Below are 21,883 nucleotides of genomic sequence, written 5' to 3' on the forward strand. Positions count from 1 at the left end.
TACTGTAGTATTGATATTTTGAGTTTATTTAGCCAGTGTATGCTTGAAAATGCTTAATTTAGGACCAAAACAATGCAGAATATTCTTAAGTTTATATATATTAAATATATATATACACACATTATATATATACACAGGTAAAAGCCAGTAAATTAGAATATTTTGAAAAACTTGATTTATTTCAGTAATTGCATTCAAAAGGTGTAACTTGTACATTATATTTATTCATTGCACACAGACTGATGCATTCAAATGTTTATTTCATTTAATTTTGATGATTTGAAGTGGCAACAAATGAAAATCCAAAATTCCGTGTGTCACAAAATTAGAATATTACTTAAGGCTAATACAAAAAAGGGATTTTTAGAAATGTTGGCCAACTGAAAAGTATGAAAATGAAAAATATGAGCATGTACAATACTCAATACTTGGTTGGAGCTCCTTTTGCCTCAATTACTGCGTTAATGCGGCGTGGCATGGAGTCGATGAGTTTCTGGCACTGCTCAGGTGTTATGAGAGCCCAGGTTGCTCTGATAGTGGCCTTCAACTCTTCTGCGTTTTTGGGTCTGGCATTCTGCATCTTCCTTTTCACAATACCCCACAGATTTTCTATGGGGCTAAGGTCAGGGGAGTTGGCGGGCCAATTTAGAACAGAAATACCATGGTCCGTAAACCAGGCACGGGTAGATTTTGCGCTGTGTGCAGGCGCCAAGTCCTGTTGGAACTTGAAATCTCCATCTCCATAGAGCAGGTCAGCAGCAGGAAGCATGAAGTGCTCTAAAACTTGCTGGTAGACGGCTGCGTTGACCCTGGATCTCAGGAAACAGAGTGGACTGACACCAGCAGATGACATGGCACCCCAAACCATCACTGATGGTGGAAACTTTACACTAGACTTCAGGCAACGTGGATCCTGTGCCTCTCCTGTCTTCCTCCAGACTCTGGGACCTCGATTTCCAAAGGAAATGCAAAATTTGCATGGTTGGGTGATGGTTTGGGGTGCCATGTCATCTGCTGGTGTCGGTCCACTCTGTTTCCTGAGATCCAGGGTCAACGCAGCCGTCTACCAGCAAGTTTTAGAGCACTTCATGCTTCCTGCTGCTGACCTGCTCTATGGATGGCATCCTGACCAGATGCCCGAACCACCTCATCTGGCTCCTCTCGATGTGGAGGAGCAGCGGCTTTACTTTGAGCTCCCCCCGAATGACAGAGCTTCTCACCCTATCTCTAAGGGAGAGCCCCGCCACTCGGCGGAGGAAACTCATTTCGGCCGCTTGTACCCGTGATCTTGTCCTTTCGGTCATGACCCAAAGCTCATGACCATAGGTGAGGATGGGAACATAGATCGACCGGTAAATCGAGAGCTTTGCCTTCCGGCTCAGCTCCTTCTTCACTACAACGGATCGATACAGTGTCCGCATTACTGAAGACGCCGCACCGATCCGCCTGTCGATCTCACGATCCACTCTTCCCCCACTCGTGAACAAGACTCCGAGGTACTTGAACTCCTCCACTTGGGGCAAGATCTCCTCCCCAACCCGGAGATGGCACTCCACCCTTTTCCGGGCGAGAACCATGGACTCGGACTTGGAGGTGCTGATTCCCATCCCAGTCGCTTCACACTCGGCTGCGAACCGATCCAGTGAGAGCTGAAGATCTTGGCCGGAGGAAGCCATCAGGACCACATCATCTGCAAATAGCAGAGACCTAATCCTGCAGCCACCAAACCAGATACCCTCAACGCCCTGACTGCGCCTAGAAATTCTGTCCATAAAGGTTATGAACAGAATCGGTGACAAAGGGCAGCCTTGGCGGAGTCCAACCCTCACTGGAAACGTGTCCGACTTACTGCCGGCAATGCGGACCAAGCTCTGACACTGATTATACAGGGAGCGAACTGCCACAATAAGACAGTCCGTTACCCCATACTCTCTGAGCACTCCCCACAGGACTTCCCGGGGTACACGGTCGAATGCCTTCTCCAAGTCCACAAAGCACATGTAGACTGGTTGGGCAAACTCCCATGCACCCTCAAGTACCCTGCCGAGAGTATAGAGCTGGTCCACAGTTCCACGACCAGGACGAAAACCACACTGTTCCTCCTGAATCCGAGGTTCGACTATCCGGCGTAGCCTCCTCTCCAGTACACCTGAATAGACTTTACCGGGAAGGCTGAGGAGTGTGATCCCACGATAGTTGGAACACACCCTCCGGTTCCCCTTCTTAAAGAGAGGAACCACCACCCCGGTCTGCCAATCCAGAGGTACCGCCCCCGATGTCCACGCGATGTTGCAGAGTCTTGTCAACCAAGACAGCCCCACAACATCCAGAGCCTTAAGGAACTCCGGGCGGATCTCATCCACCCCCGGGGCCTTGCCACCGAGGAGCTTTTTAACTACCTCGGCAACCTCAGCCCCAGAAATAGGAGAGCCCACCTCAGATTCCACAGGCCCTGCTTCCTCATAGGAAGACGTGCTGGTAGGATTGAGGAGGTCTTCGAAGTATTCTCCCCACCGATCCACAACATCCGCAGTCGAGGTCAGCAGAGCACCAGCCCCACCATACACGGTGTTGACACTGCACTGCTTCCCCTTCCTGAGGCGGCGGATGGTGGTCCAGAATTGCTTCGAAGCCGTCCGGAAGTCGTTTTCCATGGCTTCCCCGAAGTCCTCCCATGTCCGAGTTTTTGCCTCTGCGACCGCTGAAGTCGCAGACCGCTTGGCCTGTCGGTACCTGTCCGCTGCCTCAGGAGTCCTATGAGCCAAAAGAACCCGATAGGACTCCTTCTTCAGCTTGACGGCATTCCTCACCGCCGGTGTCCACCAACGGGTTCTAGGATTACCGCCACGACAAGCACCAACTACCTTGCGGCCACAGCTCCAATCAGCCGCCTCGACAATAGAGGCGCGGAACATGGTCCATTCGGACTCAATGTCCAGCATCTCCCTCGTGACATGTTCAAAGTCGTTCCGGAGGTGGGAATTGAAACTCTCTCTGACAGGAGACTCTGCCAGACGTTCCCAGCAAACCCTCACAATGCGTTTGGGCCTGCCAGGTCTGTCCGCCAGCCTCCCCCACCATCGCAGCCAACTCACCACCAGGTGGTGATCGGTAGAAAGCTCCGCCCCTCTCTTCACCCGAGTGTCCAAAACATGAGGCCGCAAATCCGATGACACAACTACAAAGTCGATCATGGAACTGCGGCCTAGGGTGTCCTGGTGCCAAGTGCACATATGGACACCCTTATGTTTGAACATGGTGTTCGTTATGGACAATCTGTGTCGGGCACAAAAGTCCAATAACAAAACACCGCTCGGGTTCAGATCCGGGCAGCCATTCTTCCCAATCACGCCTCTCCAGGTTTCACTGTCGTTGCCAACATGAGCATTGAAGTCCCCCAGTAGCACGAGGGAATCACCCGGGGGAGCACTCTCAAGTACTCCCTCGAGTGAATCCTACTCAGTGGCCTAGCGGTTAGAGTGTCCGCCCTGAGATCGGTAGGTTGTGAGTTCAAACCCCGGCCGAGTCATACCAAAGACTATTAAAAATGGGACCCATTACCTCCCTGCTTGGCACTCAGCATCAAGGGTTGGAATTGGGGGTTAAATCACCAAAATGATTCCCGGGCGCGGCCACTGCTGCTGCCCACTGCTCCCCTCACCTCCCAGGGGGTGATCAAGGGTGATGGGTCAAATGCAGAGAATAATTTCGCTACACCTAGTGTGTATGTGACAATCATTGGTACTTTAACTTTAACTTTAAAAAGGGTGGGTACTCTGGACTGCGGCTTGGCGCGTAAGCGCAAACCACAGTCAGGACCCGTTCCCCCACCCGAAGGCGGAGGGAAGCTACCCTCTCGTCCACCGGGTTGAACTCCAACGTACAGGCTCTGAGCCGGGGGGAAACAAGAATTGCCACCCCAGCCCGTCACCTCTCACTGCCGGCAACGCCAGAGTGGAAGAGAGTCCAGCCCCTCTCGAGAGAACTGGTTCCAGAGCCCTTGCTGTGCGTCGAAGTGAGTCCGACTACATCTAGCCGGAACTTCTCCACTTCGCGCACTAGCTCAGGCTCCTTCCCCCCCAGCGAGGTGACGTTCCACGTCCCAAGAGCTAGCTTCTGTAGCCGAGGATCGGACCGCCAAGTGCCCTGCCTTCGGCTGCCGCCCAGCTCACATCGCACCCGACCTCTATGACCCCTGCTATGGGTGGTGAGCCCATTGGAGGGGGGACCCACGTTGCCTCTTCGGGCTGTGCCCGGCCGGGCCCCATGGGGACAGGCCCGGCCACCAGGCGCTCGCCATCGTGCCCCACCTCCGGGCCTGGCTCCAGAGGGGGGCCCCGGTGACCCGCGTCCGGGCGAGGGAAATCTGGGTCCTTGTTTTTTTATTATTCATGGAGGTCTTCGAGACATTATATATACATCTATATCTATATATATATATCTATATATATATATATATATATATATACACATATATATATATATATATATATATATATATATATATATATATAAAATCTGCAATTTTTGCAGCGCGATGTGTCCAAAACAGTACAATAGAATGTAAACAAACAACTACGTAGTTTTATGAAGTAATGTAATAGTAATGTACAGTATTCACTGTGGAAAGTGGACTACACACATCTCCTTCCAGCAGCTTCTCCATATTTTCATGTATAAATGTCTGTCGTTTAGATATTATTTTAACATTATTGCCTGACATATTCTGCTTCAGTATGGTGCAGACTAGCAGTGAGACCATCAAATTGCTTTGCAAAATTGGCGACACACTCGGTCACATTTTTGATAATTCTGTTTTTTTAACTTAACGAATATCACCGTCCTTCACGGTCACTTTTTTTCTTTTCATGCTGGGAAACAAAACAAATGTCAATTTGGAGCTATAAGACCAGATGTTTTAGTCTGATCTGACAGGGTTCATTGTGACATTTACAAAAAAGCAACCAAGTGTGAAGATGTTTGGATCTCAAATGTTTTAAAGCAAAACAACTAGCGCTCATCTCAAAACTCTCTTAAATTGGGTCCAAATGAACCACTTAATCTATTCTATTCTTCTCCCTCACAACATTTTAAATATCTTCCAAAACACCCTTCAAAAACCAATTTTATGATAGATATTTTTAACATTCTCAGCCTTTTATTTACATTTTGGGGATGGGAAAATGTAGAAAATCTCCACATGCAGCGGCTCCAAAGCCGTGCTTACAAAGTGTTTAGTGAGATTGGTGTTATGTAATTAACGAGTCCTCTGATACCTTCACAAGCTTGTAGAATTCCCGCTCGCTCACACAGGAGTGATTATTCAGGAAGTTGTTCTTGGCCTCCAGCAGCTCCTGGAACTTGACGCTCTCCTCGGAAGCCTCCAGATTCTGGAAGACCAGCGCTCCCATGCAGAGGTACAGCACCACCCCCAGCAACAGGGCCAAGAGGGTGGTGCAGCGCATGTTGTCACACCGCGGCGCCCCCCCTCAGCCCCTCCCCTCCCCAGGTTAGAGGTCGCCGGTCTGGTGGCGCTCGCAGTCAGGATACACGGGGCCACAGCTGCATGTAAACAGGAAGTTCCTTTTTTTAGAGGACGGCTGTGCGCGTAAACATGCGGGAGGGTAGACTTGTATTTGTGTGCGTCAAAGAAGTGACAGGAAGGTCTTCCAGGAAATTTGGGTGAGAAGTCACACATTGATGATGTCATTGAAACCTCGTCGGTCATGTTTACAATTTGGAAACACTTTTGGTCTACATGTGCAATCTCAGATTCTCTAAAGACACGCCAGGTTTTAATCCAAATACTAACACTAAAAACCTCATTAAATACATTGTTGTGGTTAGTTGGTCAAAAATGACCCATTTCATCCAAATAAAGTAGAAGAGGCAATCCCTGAAGGAACTGCGTGTGAATGCTCCAATGCTGAAAATGAAGTGAAATGCTGACAGAATGTAGTATGAATGCAAGAATAGTTTGAATGTGAGCTGACGCTGAACTGAAATGCTAATGGAACATGGGATGAATGTAGAAATGGTTTAAATGTTGAAATTGTTAAATTGCAGAAAAGGGTTCGTTTGAAAGTTGGAATGGTTTGAACGCTAAAGAGTTTGAATTTCCAGGAAAACTGGAATTTGGTTTGCAACTTGGGAAAGTGTTAGTTTGAATGTCCAGGACGAGTGGAATGTGTTGATGTTGGAATGGTTTTGAATAGGTGGAAAAATGTGGGAATTGTGCAACTTGGAAAAATGTTCCATTCATTTCAATAGGAACTTCCTGGAAATTAGGGAATATGGGGAGGCGGGATTTTTGGAAAATGATTAGGAGCATGAATGTCCTGAATGAGCTGAATCGGTTGGTGTTGGAATTTTTTTTAACTTGGAAAAGGGATAGTGTGAATGTCCAGGATGAGTGGAATGTGTTAATGTTGGAATGGTTTGAATAGGTTGAAAAATGTGGGAATTGTGCAACTTGTAAAAATGTCCCATTCATTTCAATGGGAACTTCCTGGAAATTTGGAGAAAAGCGGGATTTTTGGAAAATGATTAGGAGCATGAGTGTCCTGAATGAGCTGAATCGGTTGGTGTTGGAATTGAATCGAGACAAATCTGGAATTTTTTAACTTGGAAAATGGGTTGTTTGAATTTCCAGGATGGTGGAATGTGTTGAAGGTGGAATGGTTTGAATTGGTTGAAAAATGTGGAAATGGTGGAAGTTTGAATAATGGCCAATTCATTTTGAATGGGGAAAATGGCCTGGAAAACATGGAATTCTGGAAAATCTGGGAATTTTTTGAATTTGTCAAGGGAAAGCCTGTGATTCCTCCCAGGGGGTAAACAAGGGGATGGGTCAAATGCAGAGGACACATTTCACCACACCTAGTGTGTGTGTGACAATCATTGGTACTTTAACTTAACTTTAACTTGGGAAAGTGTTAGTTTGAATGTCCAGGATGAGTGGAATGTGTTAATGTTGGAATGCTTTGAATAGGTTGGAAAATGTGGGAATTGTGCAACTTGGAAAAATGTCCCATTCATTTCAATGGGAACTTCCTGGAAATTATGGAATTTGGGGAAAAGCGGGATTTTTGGAAAATGATTAGGAGCATGAATGTCCTGAATGAGCCGACTCGGTTGGTCTTGGAATTCAATTCCAGATTTTCCCGAAATTCCCATTTCGGGAAAATCTAGAATTTTTTTTAACTTGGAAAAATGGTAGTTTGAATGTCCGGGATGAGTGGAATGTATTAATGTTGGAATGGCTTGAATTGGTTGAATAATGTGGGAATTGTGCAACTTGGAAAAATGTCCCATTCATTTCAATGGAAACTTCCTGGAAATTTGGAGAAAAGCGGGATTTTTGGAAAATGATTAGGAGCATGAGTGTCCTGAATGAGCTGAATCGGTTGGTGTTGGAATTGAATCCAGACAAATCTGGAAAAAAAATTTTAACTTGGAAAATGGGTAGTTTGAATTTCCAGGATGGTGGAATGTGTTGAAGGTGGAATGGTTTGAATTGGTTGAAAAATGTGGAAATTGTGGAAGTTTGAATAATGGCCAATTCATTTTGAATGGGGAAAATGTCCTGGAAAACATGGAATTCTGGAAAATCTGGGAATTTTTTGAATTTGTCAAGGGAAAGCCTGTGATTCCTCCCAGGGGGTAAACAAGGGGATGGGTCAAATGCAGAGGACACATTTCACCACACCTAGTGTGTGTGTGACAATCATTGGTACTTTAACTTAACTTTAACTTGGGAAAGTGTTAGTTTGAATGTCCAGGATGAGTGGAATGTGTTAATGTTGGAATGCTTTGAATAGGTTGGAAAATGTGGGAATTGTGCAACTTGGAAAAATGTCCCATTCATTTCAATGGGAACTTCCTGGAAATTATGGAATTTGGGGAAAAGCGGGATTTTTGGGAAATGATTAGGAGCATGAATGTACTGAATGAGCTGACTCGGTTGGTCTTGGAATTGAATTCCAGATTTTCCCGAAATTCCCATTTCGGGAAAATCTTGAATTTGTTTTAACTTGGAAAAAGGGTAGTTTGAATGTCCAGGATGAGTGGAATGTATTAATGTTGGAATTGTTTGAATTGGTTGAAAAATGTGGGAATTGTGCAACTTGGAAAAATTTCCCATTCATTTCAATGGGAACTTCCTGGAAATTAGGGAATTTGGGGAAAAGCGGGATTTTTTGGAAAATGATTAGGAGCATGAATGTCCTGAATGAGCTGAATCGGTTGGTGTTGGAATTTTTTTAACTTGGAAAAAGGGTAGTTTGAATGTGCAGGATGAGTGGAATGTGTTCATGTTGGAATGCTCTGAATAGGTTGAATAATGTGGGAATCGTGCAACTTGGAAAAATGTCCCATTCATTTCAATGGGAACTTCCTGGAAATTAGGGAATTTGGGGAAAAGCGGGATTTTTTGGAAAATGATTAGGAGCATGAATGTCCTGAATGAGCTGAATCGGTTGGTGTTGGAATTGTTTCAATCGGGCAAGAAATGTTGAAGTAGTAAATGGTATGAGAGAATTTCCGGAAAATGTGGAATTTTTTTTAAACTTGGAAAAGGGATAGTTTGAATTTCCAGAAGGTAGAATGGTTTGAATTGGTTGAAAAATGTGGAAATGGTGAAAGTTTGAAAAATGGCCAATTCATTTTGAATGGGGAAAATGTCCCGGAAAACCTGGAATTCTGGGAAATCTGGGAATTTTTGGAATTTGTCAAGGGAAAGCCTACGATTCCTCCAAGGGGGTAAACAAGGGAATGGGTCAGATGCGGAGGACAAATTTCACCACACCTAGTGTGTGTGTGACAATCATTGGTACTTTAACTTAACTTTAACTTGGGAACGTGTTAGTTTGAATGTCCAGGATGAGTGGAATGTGTTGATGTTAGAATGGTTTGAATAGGTTGGAAAATGTGGGAATTGTGCAACTTGGAAAAATGTCCCATTCATTTCAATGGGAACTTCCTGGAAATTTGGGAATTTGGGGAAAAGCATGATTTTTGGAAAATGATTAGGAGCATGAATGTCCTGAATGAGCTGACTCGGTTGGTGTTGGAATTGAATAGCAGATTTTCCCGAAATTCCCATTTCGGGAAAATCTAGAATTTTTTTTAACATGGAAAAAGGGCTTCACGGTGGCAGAGGGGTTAGTGCATCTGCCTCACAATACGAAGGTCCTGAGTAGTCTTGGGTTCAATCCCGGGCTCGGGATCTTTCTGTGTGGAGTTTGCATGTTCTCCCCGTGACTACGTGGGTTCCCTCCGGGTACTCCCGCTTCCTCCCACCTCCAAAGACATGCACCTGGGGATAAGTTAAAGTTAAAAGTTAAAGTACCAATGATTGTCACACACACACTAGGTGTGGCGAAATTATTCTCTGCATTTGACCCATCACCCTTGTTCACCCCCTGGGAGGTGAGGGGAGCAGTGAGCAGCAGCGGTGGCCGCGCTCGGGAATCATTTTGGTGATTTAACCCCCAATTCCAACCCTTGATGCTGAGTGCCAAGCAGGGAGGTAATGGGTCCCATTTTTATAGTCTTTGGTATGACTCGGCCGGGGTTTGAACTCACAACCTACCGATCTCAGGGCGGACACTCTAACCACTAGGCCACTGAGTAGGTCAGTTGATTGGCAACACTAAATTGACCCTAGTGTGTGGATGTGAGTGTGAATGTTGTCTGTCTATCTGTGTTGGCCCTGCAATGAGGTGGCGACTTGTCCAGGGTGTACCCCGCCTTCCGCCCGATTGTAGCTGAGATAGGCTCCAGCGCCCCCCGCGACCCCAAAGGGAATAAGCGGTAGAAAATGGATGGATGGATGGATGGAAAAAGGGTAGTTTGAATGTCCAGGATGAGTGGAATGTATGTGGGAATGGTTTGAATTGGTTGAAAAATGTGGGAATTGTGCAACTTGGAAAAATGTCCCATTCATTTCAATTGGAACTTCCTGGAAATTAGGGAATTTGGGGAAAAGCGGGATTTTTTGGAAAATGATTAGGAGCATGAATGTCCTGAATGAGCTGAATCGGTTGGTGTTGGAATTGTTTCAATCGGGCAATAAATGTTGAAGTAGTAAATGGTATTAGGGAATTTCGGGAAAATGTGGATTTTTTTTTTTACTTGGAAAAAAGGGTAGTTTGAATGTGCAGCATGATTGGATGTGTTAATGTTGGAATGCTTTGAATAGGTTGAATAATGTGGGAATTGTGCAACTTGGAAAAATGTCCCATTCATTCCAATGGGAACTTCCTGGAAATTAGGGAATTTGGGGAAAAGCGGGATTTTTGGAAAATGATTAGGAGCATGAATGTCCTGAATGAGCTGAATCGGTTGGTGTTGGAATTGTTTCAATCGGGCAAGAAATGTGGAAGTAGTAAATGGTATTAGGGAATTTCGGGAAAATCTGGAATTTTTTTTTTTACTTGGGAAAAGGGGTACCCGGTAGTTTGAATTTCCAGGATGGTGGAATGTGTTGAAGGTGGAATGGTTTGAATTGGTGGAAAAATGTGGGAATGGTGGAAGTTTGAAAAATGGCCAATTCATTTTGAATGGGGAAAATGTCCCGGAAAACCTGGAATTCTGGGAAATCTGGGAATTTTCGGAATTTGTCAAGGGAAAGCCCGCGATTACCGAATAGGCTGAACAGTTTGAAGTTGGAACGCTTTGAATCGGGTGAAAAATGTGGAAGGTAGAACGCGCCAAAATCTGGAGAATAAGAAGTAGTTGAATAAAAAGATGAATTTTGGTGTAGAAAAGCACATGTGTGAATGTTTTAGGGCATTCACACAATAATACTGAACATGATTAATTTAGGAATACACTTTCACTTTTCAGCCTGTATTGGTGCCTCCTGCAGGAGTGGAGTAGAACAACATCATGTTACTTTTCAGAATATTTTTTCTTCCGCCTACAATTGTTGGGCCTTGGCAGAGGCGTAAGTTCTACTCACTTCCATTCATGCTACGGTTTTGTTCTCTGGGATCCAGAGGAAATTGTGAATTTGTATGAAACTTCCTTTGAAGATGGCAGATAACAGCCCACGCCGCTGATTGATTTTGCAGGTGAGAAATAGAAGTAGTTTCTCACACTCAAGCACAGTGGGGGAAAAGGATGTTTAAAGATGATTTTCCTCTTCTCTGATGTATAAAATATTGTTGCTATGTTGGATGCTTGTGTTGAATCATAAGAAGTCGTGCATTTTGGCTTGAGTTTACACAGTTTTTGAAGCTTTGAGCGCTGTGTTTTGTATATTTGTTTAACGGTGGGCCATTTGTGATGTCACAGATTGGCGGATGTACATATATGGGCCGTGGTAAGCCTCCTCCCCCTCTGCTGAGTGAAACCCCTGCCGCTGGAGCTTCCATACCCCCCTCCTTTCATATGCCTTTAAAATAATGACTTCCTTGTTTACTACATTTGGGCCACTGCGAAATGGGATTTGCTGCCGACGGAAAACGATGACGACATTAAGACTTTGGTTGAGAAAACACAAGATAAGCTTTTATTTTGATCTAATCTTGACCTGTGCATAAGACGACCGACATAAATGCTGCTAAAATCTGCTTTTTTCGATGCCGCTCTGTATCAGTCGGAGAGTAGGCAGGTGTACCTAATGTTGTGACCGGCAAATTTACATTTTGTTTATGAATTTTATTTCTGACCGTGGCTGAAAAAAAAGAGAAGTTTTTGTCCAATATACATAGTTAAAGAGTGTAAGACGACACTACACTAGAACTATGTTATTATCTATACCACAAGGAAGTTAAAAGTAGGTCTTCTTTAACCCTCTGGGGCATACATTATTTCATATTTAAGTGTATAAAAATGTTCCCAGTCATATTTATTCCTGTTTTTGCTCAAATCTCTCAATGAACTTTAGTCCTAAAAAACAAAAATGACATGTTTTTCTGCATTTTGACTCTTTAAATGGCCATTCGATATAATTATGTCAGGTTTTTTCATTCTTTAACCCTCTGGGGCATACATTATTTCATATTTAAGGGTATAAAAATGTTCCCAGTCATATTTATTCCTGTTTTTGCTCAAATCTCTCAATGAACTTTAGTCCTAAAAAACAAAAATGACATGTTGTTCTGCATTTTGACTCTTTAAATGGCCATTCGGTATAATTATGTCAGGTTGTTGCATTCTTTAACCCTCTGGCGCATACATTATTTCATATTTAGGTGTATAAAAATGTTCCCAGTCATATTTTTACTCAAATCTCGCAATGAACCGTAGTCCTAAAAAACAAAAATGACATGTTTTTCTGCATTTTGACTCTTTAAATGGCCATTCGATATAATTATGTCAGATTTTTTCATTCTTTAACCCTCTGGGGCATACATCATTTCATATTTAGGTGTATTAAAATGTTCCCAGTCATATTTTTTCCTGTTTTTACTGAAATCTCGCAATGAACTTTCGTCCTAAAAAACAAAAATGACACGTTTTTCTGCATTTTGACTCTCTAAATGGCTATTCGATATAATTATGTCAGGTTTTTTCATTCTTTAACCCTCTGGGGCATACATTATTTCATATTTAGGTGTATAAAAATGTTCCCAGTCATATTTTTTCCCACTTTTTTTACTCAAATCTCCTAATGAACTTTAGTCCTAAAAAACAAAAATTACATGTTTTTCTGCATTTTGATTCTTTAAATGGCCATTCGATATAATTATGTCAGGTTTTTTCATTCTTTAACCCTCTGGGGCATACATTATTTCATATTTAAGTGTATAAAAATGTTCCCAGTCATATTTTTTCCCACTTTTTTTACTCAAATCTTGTAATGAACTTAGTCCTAAAAAACAAAAATTACATGTTTTTCTGCATTTTGACTCTTTAAATGGCCATTCGATATAATTATGTCAGGTTTTTTCATTCTTTAACCCTCTGGGGCATACATCATTTCATATTTAGGTGTATTAAAATGTTCCCAGTCATATTTTTTCCTGTTTTTACTGAAATCTCGCAATGAACTTTCGTCCTAAAAAACAAAAATGACACGTTTTTCTGCATTTTGACTCTCTAAATGGCCATTCGATATAATTATGTCAGGTTTTTTCATTCTTTAACCCTCTGGGGCATACATTATTTCATATTTAGGTGTATAAAAATGTTCCCAGTCATATTTTTTCCCACTTTTTTTACTCAAATCTCCTAATGAACTTTAGTCCTAAAAAACAAAAATTACATGTTTTTCTGCATTTTGATTCTTTAAATGGCCATTCGATATAATTATGTCAGGTTTTTTCATTCTTTAACCCTCTGGGGCATACATTATTTCATATTTAAGTGTATAAAAATGTTCCCAGTCATATTTTTTCCCACTTTTTTTACTCAAATCTTGTAATGAACTTAGTCCTAAAAAACAAAAATTACATGTTTTTCTGCATTTTGACTCTTTAAATGGCCATTCGATATAATTATGTCAGGTTTTTTCATTCTTTAACCCTCTGGGGCATACATCATTTCATATTTAGGTGTATTAAAATGTTCCCAGTCATATTTTTTCCTGTTTTTACTGAAATCTCGCAATGAACTTTCGTCCTAAAAAACAAAAATGACACGTTTTTCTGCATTTTGACTCTCTAAATGGCCATTCGATATAATTATGTCAGGTTTTTTCATTCTTTAACCCTCTGGGGCATACATTATTTCATATTTAGGTGTATAAAAATGTTCCCAGTCATATTTTTTCCCACTTTTTTTACTCAAATCTCCTAATGAACTTTAGTCCTAAAAAACAAAAATTACATGTTTTTCTGCATTTTGATTCTTTAAATGGCCATTCGATATAATTATGTCAGGTTTTTTCATTCTTTAACCCTCTGGGGCATACATTATTTCATATTTAAGTGTATAAAAATGTTCCCAGTCATATTTTTTCCCACTTTTTTTACTCAAATCTTGTAATGAACTTAGTCCTAAAAAACAAAAATTACATGTTTTTCTGCATTTTGACTCTTTAAATGGCCATTCGATATAATTATGTCAGGTTTTTGCATTCCTTAACCCTCTGGGGCATACATTATTTATATTTAAGTGTATAAAAATGTTCCCAGTCATATTTATTCCTGTTTTTGCTCAAATCTCTCAATGAACCTTAGTCCTAAAAAACAAAAATGACATGTTTTTCTGCATTTTGACTCTTTAAATGGCCATTCGATATAATTATGTCAGGTTGTTGCATTCCTTAACCCTCTGGGGCATACATTATTTCATATTTAGGTGTATAAAAATGTTCCCAGTCATATTTTTTCCCACTTTTTTTTTACTCAAATCTCGCAATGAACCTTAGTCCTAAAAAACAAAAATGACATGTTTTTCTGCATTTTGACTCTTTAAATGGCCATTCGATATAATTATGTCAGGTTTTTGCATTCTTTAACCCTCTGGGGCATACATTATTTCATATTTAGGTGTATAAAAATGTTCCCAGTCATATTTTTTCCTACTTTTTTTACTCAAATCTCGCAATGAACTTTAGTCCTAAAAAACAAAAATGACATGTTTTTCTGCATTTTGACTCTTTAAATGGCCATTCGGTATAATTATGTCAGGTTGTTGCATTCTTTAACCCTCTGGCGCATACATTATTTCATATTTAGGTGTATAAAAATGTTCCCAGTCATATTTTTCCCCACTTTTTTTTTACTCAAATCTCGCAATGAACCTTAGTCCTAAAAAACAAAAATGACATGTTTTTCTGCATTTTGACTTTTTAAATGGCCATTCGATATAATTATGTCAGGTTTTTGCATTCTTTAACCCTCTGGGGCATACATTATTTCATATTTAGGTGTATAAAAATGTTCCCAGTCATATTTTTGCTCAAATCTCGCAATGAACCTTAGTCCTAAAAAACAAAAATGATATGTTTTTCTGCATTTTGACTATTTAAATGGCCATTCGATATAATTATGTCAGGTTTTTTCATCCTTTAACCCTCTGGGGCATACATTATTTCATATTTAGGTGTATAAAAATGTTCCCAGTCATATTTCTTCCTACTTTTTTTACTCAAATCTCGCAATGAACTTTAGTCCTAAAAAACAAAAATGACATGTTTTTCTGCATTTTGACTCTCTAAATGTCCATTCGATATAATTATGTCAGGTTTTTTCATTCTTTAACCCTCTGGGGCATACATTTCTTCATATTTAAGTGTATAAAAATGTTCCCAGTCATATTTTTTCCTACTGTTTTTGCTCAAATGTCGCAATGAACCTTAGTCCTAAAAAACAAAAATGACATGTTGTTCTGCATTTTGACTCTTTAAATGGCCATTCGATATAATTATGTCAGGTTGTTGCATTCCTTAACCCTCTGGGGCATACATTATTTCATATTTAGGTGTATAAAAATGTTCCCCGTCATATTTTTTTACTACTGTTTTTGCTCAAATCTCTCAATGAACCATAGTCCTAAAAAACAAAAATGACATGTTTTTCTGCATTTTGATTCTTTAAATGGCCATTCGATATAATTACCGGGTATGTCAGGTTTTTGCATTCTTTAACCCTCTGGGCCATACATTATTTCATATTTAAGTGTATAAAAATGTTCCCAGTCATATTTGTTTCCTACTGTTTTTACTCAAATCTCGCAATGAACTTTAGTCCTAAAAAAACAAAAATGACATGTTTTTCTGCATTTTGACTCTTTAAAAGGCCATTCGATATAATTATGTCAGGTTTTTGCATTCTTTAACCCTCTGGCGCATACATTATTTCATATTTAGGTGTATAAAAATGTTCCCAGTCATATTTTTACTCAAATCTCGCAATGAACTGTTGTTCTAAAAAACAAAAATGACATGTTTTTCCTGCATTTTGACTCTTTAAATGGCCATTCGATATAATTATGTCAGGTTTTTTCATTCTTTAACCCTCTGGGGCATACATTATTTCATATTTAAGTATATAAAAATGTTCCCAGTCATATTTTTTCCCACTTTTTTTTACTCAAATCTCGCAATGAACTTTAGTCCTAAAAAACAAAAATTACATGTTTTTCTGCATTTTGACTCTTTAAATGGCCATTCGATATAATTATGTCAGGTTTTTGCATTCTTTAACCCTCTGGGGCATACATTATTTCATATTTAGGTGTATAAAAATGTTCCCAGTCATATTTTTACTCAAATGTCGCAATGAACCTTAGTCCTAAAAAACAAAAATGACATGTTTTTCTGCATTTTGACTCTTTAAATGGCCATTCGATATAATCATGTCAGGGTTTTTCATTCTTTAACCCTCTGGGGCATACATTATTTCATATTTAGGTGTATAAAAATGTTCCCAGTCATATTTTTTCCTACTTTTTTTACTCAAATCTCGCAATGAACTTTCGTCCTAAAAAACAAAAATGACATGTTTTTCTGCATTTTGATTCTTTAAATGGCCATTCGATATAATTATGTCAGGTTTTTTCATTCTTTAACCCTCTGGGGCATACATTATTTCATATTTAAGTGTATAAAAATGTTCCCAGTCATATTTTTTCCTACTTTTTTTACTCAAATCTCGCAATGAACTTTAGTCCTAAAAAACAAAAATGACATGTTTTTCTGCATTTTGACTCTCTAAATGGCCATTCGATATAATTATGTCAGGTTTTTTCATTCTTTAACCCTCTGGGGCATACATTATTTCATATTTAAGTGTATAAAAATGTTCCCAGTCGTATTTGTTTCCTACTGTTTTTACTCAAATCTCGCAATGAACTTTAGTCCTAAAAAAACAAAAATGACATGTTTTTCTGCATTTTGACTCTTTAAATGGCCATTCGATATAATTATGTCAGGTTTTTTCATTCTTTAACCCTCTGGGGCATACATTATTTCATATTTAAGTGTATAAAAATGTTCCCAGTCATATTTTTTCCTACTTTTTTTACTCAAATCTCGCAATGAACTTTAGTCCTAAAAAACAAAAATGACATGTTTTTCTGCATTTTGACTCTCTAAATGGCCATTCGATATAATTATGTCAGGTTTTTTCATTCTTTAACCCTCTGGGGCATACATTATTTCATATTTAAGTGTATAAAAATGTTCCCAGTCGTATTTGTTTCCTACTGTTTTTACTCAAATCTCGCAATGAACTTTAGTCCTAAAAAAACAAAAATGACATGTTTTTCTGCATTTTGACTCTTTAAATGGCCATTCGATATAATTATGTCAGGTTTTTGCATTCTTTAACCCTCTGGTGCATACATTATTTCATATTTAGGTGTATAAAAATGTTCCCAGTCATATTTTTGCTCAAATCTCGCAATGAACCGTAGTCCTAAAAAACAAAAATGACATATTTTTCTGCATTTTGACTCTTTAAATGGCCATTCGATATAATTATGTCAGGTTTTTTCATTCTTTAACCCTCTGGGGCATACATTATTTCATATTTAAGTGTAAAAAAATGTTCCCAGTCATATTTTTTTACTACTGTTTTTGCTCAAATCTCTCAATGAACCTTAGTCCTAAAAAACTAAAATGACATGTTTTTCTGCATTTTGACTCTTTAAATGGTCATTCGATATAATTATGTCCGGTTTTTTCGTTTGGAAAAAAAATGCATTAAATGAGTTATCATCCAAAATGTACATGTTTCAGGACTCTGGGACTGGTTTATAAACATAAGATCAGTATTAAACTCATTTGATGCATTGATTGATTGAAACTTGAATTAGTAGATTGTACAGTTCAGTACATATTCCGTACAATTGACCTCTAAATGGTAATACCCGAATAAGTTTTTCAACTTGTTTAAGTCAGGGTCCACGTAAATCAATTCATGGTAGATGCATTGTTGCGGTTTCTAATTGCAGGATATCATTTTGTGGAAAAATGGTACAATTTGTCATATTTACTGTTGTGACAATCTATTTGATCATTTTATGCAAACTCTGAAGCTGGTTTAAGAGGTCCGAACAAAAAAACGATATAAATACATTTTTATACACTCTTAACTCCCTCCTGGCACTACAGTCTACTAGCCTAAAATTATTTCCCATATTTCCCCCCCAAAAAGCTGGATTTTTGCTGACTTTTACCGGGCTGAGTTGTGTTTAAATGTTAACTTTCCATCTTTGGACACAGTACCTGAGCTGTTTAAAGTTAAAGTTAAAGTACCAATGATTGTCACACACACACTAGGTGTGGCGAAATTATTCTCTGCATTTGAAGGCCCAAGCTGTTTGTTTACATGTTTTTTTATTTTTTATTTCTCTTTGTTATTTGGGCTTATTGGACCCTAATAAGAATAAAAACTAAGAATCATCTTTTGATATGATGTACTTAGTCCATAAGTAAACAAACATGTACTTCATGTTTAGTGACATGCTAATTCTTATTTTTACACTTTTTTTTTTCTCCAAATTCCATTGTATGTTATACTCTTCTGACACCACCAGATGGCAGTATAAGTGTCCACATAAGCGGTCATAAGACCCCATTTCAGTAGTGTACACAATTTTGGAAATAAGAGCTAAAAGGTGCTGTCCACGCATGTGGCCACTAAGCCTTTAGAGGTTTTTAACACAGCCATCCCCTGACATGAGACGTAGCATTTATTTGCCTTTGAGCGGAAAGTATTCACAGCGCTTCCCTTTTTCTACACCAGTGTCTGGTGTGCCGTGGGAGATTATGTAATTTTACATATTTGGGTTACATTTTTTTTTTTTTGCAAACCAGTAATTATAGTCTGCAAATGATGTGTTGTTGTTGAGTGTCGGTGCTGTCTAGAGCTCGGCAGAGTAACCATGTAATACTCTTCCATATCAGTAGGTGGCAGCCAGTAGCCAATTGCTTTGTAGATGTCGGAAACAGCGGGAGGCAGTGTGCAGGTAAAAAAGTGTCTAATGCTTAAACCAAAAACAAACAAAAGGTGAGTGCCCCAAAGAAAAGGCATTCAGCTTAGGGAAGGCTACACAGAACGAAACTAAAACTGAACTTCCTACAAATTAAACAAAAACAGAATGCTGGACGACAGCAAAGACTTACTGTGGAGCAAAGACGGCGTCCACAAAGTACATCCGAACATGACATGACAGTCAACAATGTCCACACAAAGAAGGATAAAAACAACTGAAATATTCTTGATTGCTAAAACAAAGTAGATGCGGAAAATATGGCTCAAAGAAAGACATGAAACTGCTACAGGAAAATACCAAAACAAGAGAAAAAGCCACCAAAATAGGAGCGCAAGACAAGAAGTAAAACACTACACACAGGAAAACAGCAATAAACTCCAAATAAGTCAGGGCGTGATGTGACAGGTGGTGACAGTACACCTGCTTTGAGACAAGAGTGATGCATGCTTGGTTATGCTTTAAAGTCATATCCAACAATTTCGACAACTTTTTACTGTCAACTGAGTTTCGTTTTTTAATGATTTCTGCTGGTGGTGTGCCTCCGCATTTTTTCAACGCACAAAATGTGCCTTGGCTCAAAAAAGGTTGAAAAACACTGTTCTATACCTTTCATAATGGAATTAATGGATTTTTGTCCTCAAAATTCTGCACACAATACCCCATAATGACAATTTTTGTGAGATTTTTTGCAAATGTATTAAAAAAACAACAATACATGTACATAAGTATTAACAGCCTTTGCCATGAAGCTCAAAAGTGAGATCAGGTGCATCCTGTTTAACTGAGCATCCTAGAAATGTTCGAACAGATTAATGGAGTGCACCTGTAATAAATCCAGTTGGGTTAGAAATCATTTGGAAATGTTTACACCCGTCTATTTATAAGGTCCCACACTTGACAGTGCATTACAGAGCACAAAGTCCAAGGAATTGTCTGTGGACCCCCGAGACAGGATTATCTGGAGGCACAGATCTGGGATAGGATATAGAAAAGATTTGCTGTCTTGAAGGTCCCAATGAGCACAGTGGCCTCCATCATCCCTAAATAGAAGAGGTTTGGAACACCAGGAGTCTTCCTAGAGCTGGCCGGTCATCTAAACTGAGCGATCAGGGGAGAAGGACCCTGGTCAGGGAGGTGACCAAGAACCCCATGGTCACCTCTTGTCAAGAGCTCCAGCATTCCTCTCTGGAGAGAGAACCTTCCAGAAGGACAACCATCTTTGCAATAATCCACCAATCATGCCTGTATGGTAGAGTGACCAGACGGAAATGTTTGCCAACATGCACCTGAAACTCTCAGACCTTGAGAAACTAAATTCTCTGGTCTGATGAGACAAAGATTGAAGTCTTTGGTGTGAATGCCAGGCGACATGTTTGGAGGAAACCAGGCCAATACCATCCCTACATGGTGGTGGCAGCATCATACTGTGGGGGTGCGTTTAGCTTCAGGAACTGGGCTACGAGGCAGTATAGAGGGAAAGATGAATGCAGCAATGTACAGAGACATCCATGATGAAAACCTGCTCCAGAGGGCTCTTTAACTCAGACTTTCAGGAGGACAACAACCCTAAGCACACAGCCAAGATATCAAAGGAATAGCTTAAGTACAAACCCCGTTTCCATATGAGTTGGGAAATTGCGTTAGATGTAAATATAAACGGAATACAATGATTTGCAAATCATTTTCAACCCATATTCAATTGAATGCACTACAAAGACAACATATTTGATGTTCAAACTCATAAACTTTATTTTTTTTTTTTGCAAATAATAATTAACTTAGAATTTCATGGCTGCAACACGTGCCAAAGTAGTTGGGAAAGGGCATGTTCACCACTGTGTTGAATCACCTTTTCTTTTAACAACACTCAATAAACGATTGGGAACTGAGGAAACTAATTGTTGAAGCTTTGAAAGTGGAATTCTTTCCCATTCTTGTTTTATGTAGAGCTTCAGTCGTTCAAAGGTCCGGGGTCTCCGCTGTCGTATTTTACGCTTCATAATGTGCCACACATTTTCGATGGGAGACAGGTCTGGACTGCAGGCGGGCCAGGAAAGTACCCGCACTCTTTTTTTTACAAAGCCACGCTGTTGTAACACGTGCTGAATGTGGCTTGGCATCGTCTTGCTGAAATAAGCAGGGGCGTCCATGAAAAAGACGGTGCTTAGATGGCAGAATATGTTGTTCCAAAACCTGTATGTACCTTTCAGCATTAATGGTGCCTTCACAGATGTGTAAGTTACCCATGCCTTGGGCACTAATGCACCCCCATACCACCACAGATGCTGGCTTTTGAACTTTGCGTCGATAACAGTCTGGATGGTTCGCTTCCCCTTTGGTACGGATGACACGATGTCGAATATTTCCAAAAAAAATTTGAAATGTGGACTCGTCAGACCACAGAAAACTTTTCCACTTTGCATTAGTCCATCTTAGATGATCTCGGGCCCAGAGAAGCCGGCGGCGTTTCTGGATGTTGTTGATAAATGGCTTTCACTTGCACTTACAGATGTAGCGACAAACTGTATTTAGTGACAGTGGTTTTCTGAAGTCTTCCTGAGCCCATGTGGTGATATCCTTTAGAGATTGATGTCAGTTTTTGATACAGTGCCGTCTGAGGGATCGAAGGTCACGGTCATTCAATGTTGGTTTCCGGACATGCCGCTTACGTGGAGTGATTTCTCCAGATTCTCTGAACCTTTTGATGATATTATGGACCGTATATGTTGAAATCCCGAAATTTCTTGCAATTGCACTTTGAGAAACGTTGTTCTTAAACTGTTTGACTATTTGCTCACGCAGTTGTGGACAAAGGGGTGTACCTCACCCCATCCTTTCTTGTGAAAGACTGAGCATTTTTTGGGAAGCTGTTTTTATACCCAATCATGGCACCCACCTGTTCCCAATTAGCCCGCACACCTGTGGGATGTTCCAAATAAGTGTTTGATGAGCATTCCTCAACTTGATCAGTATTTATTGCCAGCTTTCC

The 21,883-nt window shown here is 40.2% G+C and overlaps 1 protein-coding gene across 1 annotated transcript in view; it reads right to left on the minus strand.

The window, feature by feature from the left end:
• The window catches only part of kcnk4a (potassium channel, subfamily K, member 4a), a 38,350-nt gene that overhangs the window by 14,156 nt on the left and 2,311 nt on the right, over nucleotides 1-21,883 (minus strand). Inside the window, exon 5 of the mRNA XM_061930346.2 lies at nucleotides 5,277-5,562. Coding sequence (XP_061786330.1) covers nucleotides 5,277-5,465 — 189 coding nt within the window. The 5' untranslated portion in view covers nucleotides 5,466-5,562. The remainder of the gene's footprint in view (nucleotides 1-5,276; nucleotides 5,563-21,883) is intronic.

This window comes from Nerophis lumbriciformis, linkage group LG36 (assembly GCF_033978685.3).
Source record: "Nerophis lumbriciformis linkage group LG36, RoL_Nlum_v2.1, whole genome shotgun sequence".
NCBI classification, from domain to species: domain Eukaryota; kingdom Metazoa; phylum Chordata; class Actinopteri; order Syngnathiformes; family Syngnathidae; genus Nerophis; species Nerophis lumbriciformis.